Here is a 6,785-nt window from a genome sequence, read left to right as displayed (position 1 = left end):
TAGTCTCCAGAGAGACACCATTGCTCTTCAGTACTTTGGAGAGGTCCCTAACAGCAGACTTTCCCATGGCAATGCAACTTTTAATTTCTTCACCTAGTTTATATTTTTTCTTTTAAAATGCTTTTAAAATTAATGTTATTTAATTTTAAAGTTTAACTTATTTTCAAATACCTTTCTGCTTCTCCTCACTCGCATTTATTTTATTTTTATTTTTACTGTGAAATAGTTTAATTATTTTCCTAGTGCATACCATTACCATGTTTTAATTTTAGTTTGTTTTTGTTGTTATGTACCATCGGGTCACTTTCAATTCATAGTGACCCTATGTACAACAGCCCTAAACCGTGTCCTGTGCCAGTCGCACAGTCTCTGATACACCCATCCCGATTACCCCAGTCACTGAATCAATCCACCTCATAGAGGGTCTTCCTGTCCTGTGCTGTCCCTCTACTCTACCCAGCATGATGTCCCTTTACTCTACCCAGCATGATGTCCCTCTCTAAAGACCTGTCTCTCCTTACAACATGTCTAAAGTATGTCAGACGAAGCCCCAGAATCCTTGCCTCCAAGGAACAGCCCAGTTTAACCCTCTCTAGGATGCATCTGTTTGTTTTCTTGGCAATCCATGGTACATCCAACACTTTTCTCCAGAACCACAGCTCAAAGGCATCAATTCTCCTTCTATCCTTCTTGGTCTTTGTTCAACTCTCTGATGCATAACAAGTGATTGCGAAGACCATGGCCTATATCAGATGCACCTTAGTCTCCAGAGTGACACCATTGCTCTTCAGTACTTTGGAGAGGTCCCTAACAGCAGATTTCATATGTCTTTTTTCATTTTAGTTACTTAGGAGAAATTTGAAACATGAATAATTTCTTTATTTAAAATAAAGATCAAAGATTTTTTGTGATTCTCTCTACATGTTTCCTTCTATTATTAGTTATCATGACTGTAGAACTTTCTTTTTCTGTGTTATATCTGATTATTTTTGCAACTTTATTCTGGTCATTTTCTATTTTTTTTTAAGTTTTTGTCTTTTTGTTTTATATTCTGCAGTGGGAAGAGATTGGTGAAGTTGATGAAAATTATGCTCCCATTCACACATACCAAGTATGCAAAGTTATGGAACAGAATCAGAATAACTGGCTCTTAACTAGTTGGATATCCAATGAAGGTGCTTCCAGAATCTTCATAGAGCTCAAGTTTACTCTACGGGATTGCAACAGCCTTCCAGGAGGACTGGGGACCTGTAAGGAAACTTTCAACATGTATTATTTTGAGTCAAATGATGAAAATGGCAGAAACATCAAGGAAAATCAATACATCAAGATTGATACCATTGCTGCTGATGAGAGCTTTACAGAACTCGATCTTGGTGACCGGGTCATGAAACTGAATACAGAAATCAGAGATGTAGGACCCTTAAGCAAGAAAGGATTTTATCTTGCATTTCAAGATGTAGGTGCTTGTATTGCTCTGGTTTCTGTTCGTGTGTACTATAAAAAATGCCCTTCTGTGGTAAGACACCTGGCAATCTTCCCTGATACCATCACTGGAGCTGATTCTTCACAGTTACTTGAAGTGTCAGGTTCCTGTGTCAACCATTCTGTAACAGATGAACCACCTAAAATGCATTGCAGTGCTGAAGGGGAGTGGCTGGTGCCCATTGGGAAATGCATGTGCAAAGCAGGGTATGAAGAGAAAAATGGCACCTGTCAAGGTAAGACTGCTGGCTAACACTCTGGTTCAGTTGGATCATTGTTATTTCTTTGAATGATTATCAGTAAGTTAACTTTTCTTTGACTTTTTTTGTGTAGATATTTTATCTTCAAGTTTGATTTTCCTCTTCTAAGAATTTTAAAATGTCTGCCAATAGGAAAAAATGTAACGGACTGGTGAAATGTGTATACATAATTAATACTCAGATAGTATCTTACTTCAGTGTAATATTTTATATTTAGTTTCTTCGCAAAATTTAGTTTTGCAAAATCCATATCAAAACTTTCGATTTATGACTGCTTTCTTGGCAAGAATGTTGATATATTCTATCCATGAAGTTATTTTTTTGTTCTTACTATATAAAAATCTAATGCAAAATTTGGGTTTATTTTTGCTTGTTCTTATCTACATTTTAACAGTTCTTCAGATGCAAATTCAGCCATATAAATGTATAAAACATTTATAAACTGAAGGAACAGAGTTTACTGAGTTGTTTTTATATGATTGCTATTATATACAAATTTTTTAAATTTATTGGCTAGTTTTAGATATGTAATAAATATTGCTTTAGTGAAAAAGGAAACACCAAACTGTTTGGAGATAGAGCCAATACAGAAAGGTCATTTCAAAGCAATTTGCTATTGGACATTTTTTTTCTGCTTTAATTTTTCTTTTTGGCCTGAAACTTGATCATGCATGCTTTCCTCTTCATTTGTAAATACTTACATTTTTGCAGTGTTGTGAGTTGCCCTTTTAAACTTTCATTTTATCAGTGTTTTTCTATATTTTCTGTCAATGTGAAGAACAACGTACATTTAAAGAAAAAATTATTTTCTTAAAATATTTTTTATCATTGTGGACTTGAACTTGTTTTCACTCTAATGTACATGTGTTAAATGATAATGGAAGTAATGTGTATTATTTGAAGAGGAAGTCAACTGCTGAGAATTCTTTTAGTTCATCTGGTAGCTTCAGATTATTTTTTGGTTTGTTTTAGTAAAAACACTTTATGGGCTAAATAAAACTTGCTGAAATTTGTTGAAGCTTAGATCCTGTGTGTGCAGGGGGAATAACTAGAGAAATTAACCATAATTCATAGTAGATTTGCCGAATTATTTCTCTCCTAAAGTCCATTGCATGATAACTTTGTTTTTCTTCAGCATTAGTTCATATTTTCTAAACTTGATAACACCATCTGCAGCTTAATATTGCATGTAACCTATGAACAAATAGAAGTCGTTTTATTAATATATATGAATGCTTCTTAAATTGAAATTTTGGAAATGCTCCTGTGTATATCAGAGGTTTGAATTGTGCTTTGTTTAGAAATGAACTTAAAGAAAAATCCAAATGTTAAAACTTTTTTTCTTTTTGCATCAACTTCTTTTACAATAAGAATACAAAATAGAATCTGAAGCAGGAGCTAAATATAAGTTCTCTGATTTTTTTTTAAATCCCTAATGTGCTTTAGAACAAAATTTTACTGATTTCTTCAGTATTTTAACTGCTAGTGTCACAAAGCAATGTGCTCAACTGGCTTATATGTTTGCATTGATAGAAAATTATTTTATTTTGACCAGACTTGAAACATTCTACTAGTGCTCATCCTGAAAATATCTTTTGGAAATAGTGTTCTGCAAATGGTTTGTGTGTGTGTGTGTGTGTGTGTGTGTGTGTGTAAGCTCTTAGCATGTCTTTTCACCTTCTACTCTCAATAACTAAATGGTAGAGATCCAATTGAGTGACAGTGGTTAAACTAGAGAGGCTGCATTGTAGAAATTATTACCATGGTGGATTCAATCTTAATCCATCTATTTCATTCTTATAGTAGAATGCAAGGTCATGCAAGCTGTGGGCTACATTTCCCAGGGGATGCCATACACAATATAATTTATATGGACAATATCTTCTCATGGTCTGCAGTGTACAAGTGATATGTGGTTGCATTAGGAGATATTTAAAAGTGTTTATATTATAAATAACTTGACAGATTGATGACCTCCTTGAATGAGTAAGAAGGCATAGGTGTGCTTGGGAGAACTGAAGCATAATAGATATTTATGAAGCATTAAAATATAAGTTTTGTTAAATCAGCCCTGACTTAAGGAAGATTTACATTGAACAGAAAGAAATACTTCTTAGTTTTTGGGATCATGATGATAATTTCTATGTTTGAGTCAATTTTTTGTGTCTATTGTGTTAACCCATCTTTTTGATGGTTTTCCTGCTGAGTAGCTCTGGTGACGCAGTTCACGGGGAGTTCTTCTGTTAATGTAAAGATGGTGCCTCTCTGGAAGTTTGTATCCTCCAGCAGCTCTGCAGGAGGAAAATGGGAAATAACCTCCAGTGCAATTTTGTGTTGATTCTGCCTTGATGAGAAAGAGATATGATGTGTGGTGGTTTTCTTTAATAATTTTTAAATTTTCCAATATTATGCATAATATATATTTATAAAAGTCAACTTTTAAAAGTGTATATATATATATATATATATATATATATATATATATATATATGAAATAAAATACCACTGTTACCTTAATATGATGTCTCTAATCTTTAGGTGGGAATCTATATTTTATGATATCATACTCCTTGAACACAACAAACTGTAGTTAACCCTGAGGATAATGGGAATCCCAGAACACTTGATAGTGCTTATGTGAAACCTATACTTTGACAAAGAAGCAGTCCTCAGAACGGAGCAGGGAAACATTGAATGGTTCAAACTCAGGAAGGGTGCACACCAGGGATGTGTCCTATCTCTATACCTTTTCAATCTATATGCAGAACAGATCATTTGAGAAGCAGGAATGTGGTATCAGGATTGGAGGAAGACTCATCAACAACCTACATTATGCAGATAACACAACCATGCTTGCTGAAACTGAGAACCTGAAGCACTTGCTGTGGTCTTCAAATGTATTGAAGCTCAACCTCAAGAAGATAAAGATTCCCACCACTGGACCAATTGCAGTATCATAATGACAGAGTAGAGATTGAAGTTGTTAACAGTTCCAGCTTGCTAAGTTCCGGTCTTGGCACCAGCAGTCAGAAAATCAAAAGGTGAATTGCATTAGGTAAATTTTCTGTCAGGATCCTTTCCAGGGTACTGAGAAGCAGCAATGTCAGTCTATAGACTGAGGTACATCTAATCTGGCCCATGGTCCTTTTAATTACTTGCTTGGCATCAATGAGCTAAGGATGACTGAAGAAAAAGTGTTGCCTTTGAGTTGTACCATGGACCACCAAGGAAACAAATAAGTCTGTCTTGGAGAGGGTGAAACCAAGTTTCTCCTTGGAAACTAGGATTTTGAAGCTCTGTCTCAAATACTTTGGGCATGTGGCCAAGAGGGACCAATCCTTGTAGAAGAACGTCATGATCAGAAGGATTGAGAGACAGTGCAGGAGCATAAGACCACAGATGGGATGGATTGGTACAGTAACTAGGGCAATAGGGGTGGATGTATTGGAGTCAGTGAGACTGGATCAAGACAAGACAGGCTTCAGAACTATTGTACATAGGGTCGCTATGAGTCACAGCAACTTGACGGCACATAACAACAACAAAATTTACTTGATACTTAGATTCTTGACTGTATTTAAGGTTGGTGGTTTGAACCTGCATAGTCACTATACAGAAGAAAATCTAGGTGGATTTACTCAATAAATAGTGCAGCCTTTAAAATCTTACTGAAGTTTTCTACTCTATCATGTGAGACGGCTATGTGTGGGAAATAGATTGCTTGGGACCTACCAACAAGCACATTACATGTTGTGGTAATCCAGAAATGGTTTTTCACTCCTTTGTAAGGACTACTCAGTTCTAGTCCTTCACAAAAGATTTAATTGTTTTTCTACTCTTTTGTAAGCACCACTTATTTCTAGTTCTTGACAAAGTAATTGTCTCTTTAAATCATTTACTTCTCTTTATTTTCTTTATAAGCATGGGTTGCTGAACTATTTTCACATAGATTGAATGACTTTATAAAAAATATTTTATTTCTGTACTATATGATTGTATCACCTATTAAAATCTGGTTTATACTATCATCCATTCACTCCCTCCCACCTTTTATAGTATGGCTAAGAAGTCGTGTGTAGAAATATAAAGCTTTATATCACCATGTCTGGCTTTCACCAGATTATGTCTCCAGTGGTAAATTATGCTTCTCACATCATGGACTCTCTCATTTCACTTTATTAATTTATATGAATCTTTGAAAAATTTAAACCTTTCGTCCACAGGGAACTTTTCCCTGACCTTTCAAGACTAGGACTCACTTTGTATGTTCATACATGACATCATATAACCAAGTAGAGTGGCAATTTTACACATACTTGTTAGTTTATTATTTAGTTAATGATTTCCACACTCTCATTCAAATACACAGTTCCTGTCTGTTGTCTAAAGGAATGACAACAAAATCAAGAGGCTACGTTAAGGGAAAGGAATTTCAAGAAAGAGGAAATAGAATGTACAAAGCCATGTGAGCATACTTTTTTGTTTTTAATATTGTTTTTAAATTTTTTGCATTTGTCTGTAGAAAAATTTCCTTAGTCACAAATTTGACAAAGGTTTCTCATATATAAATCTATTATAAGATTCTCAGGTCAAAATATTAAGTTCCAACTGTTAAAATTGGAACATATTAAAAATCACAGAGGTTATTCTAGTGAATTTTTTAAGGTTCTGAAAACATTAGACAATTATATTGAAATGTGTTTGCAATATGGCCTTAACTATATATTGACATTTAATTATCAGACTGAAAAATCATATCATACCTGAACTTAATTATGTAAGTTTACTGAGAAGCTGCAGTTTGAATTAATCTGTTGTAGTGCTTATTATATATTAATATTTACTGAGCCTGTAGTGGGTAGTTGCTGTCCATTCTTGCCCATATAAGCATTAGACATGCAAGACATGGCAGACGAGACCCAACCACTTTTAGAGAATATCTGTTCAGGGTTCAGAACATTCAGACTATTATTAACGTATGTCCTCAATCTAAATAATTGTTAAGCATTGACTCTCCAGAGTCTTTGTTCATTTAACAAT

General features: G+C 34.5%; 1 protein-coding gene across 1 annotated transcript in view; it reads left to right on the top strand.

Annotated features, from left to right (window-relative positions):
* LOC102865650 (ephrin type-A receptor 5-like) overlaps positions 1-1,721 on the top strand; it is a gene marked incomplete at its 3' end in the record, with an annotated part of 20,811 nt that extends 19,090 nt beyond the window's left edge. Inside the window, exon 2 of the mRNA XM_006900761.1 lies at positions 1,058-1,721. Coding sequence (XP_006900823.1) covers positions 1,058-1,721 — 664 coding nt within the window. The remainder of the gene's footprint in view (positions 1-1,057) is intronic.
* Between the last annotated feature and the right edge of the window lie 5,064 nt (positions 1,722-6,785).

Source organism: Elephantulus edwardii, unplaced genomic scaffold, assembly GCF_000299155.1.
Source record: "Elephantulus edwardii isolate Elephantulus edwardi_28Jun2011 unplaced genomic scaffold, EleEdw1.0 scaffold00295, whole genome shotgun sequence".
NCBI lineage: Eukaryota > Metazoa > Chordata > Mammalia > Macroscelidea > Macroscelididae > Elephantulus > Elephantulus edwardii.
Note: the sequence above shows the minus strand (reverse complement) of the source record. Positions and strands in the feature narration are given on the sequence as shown.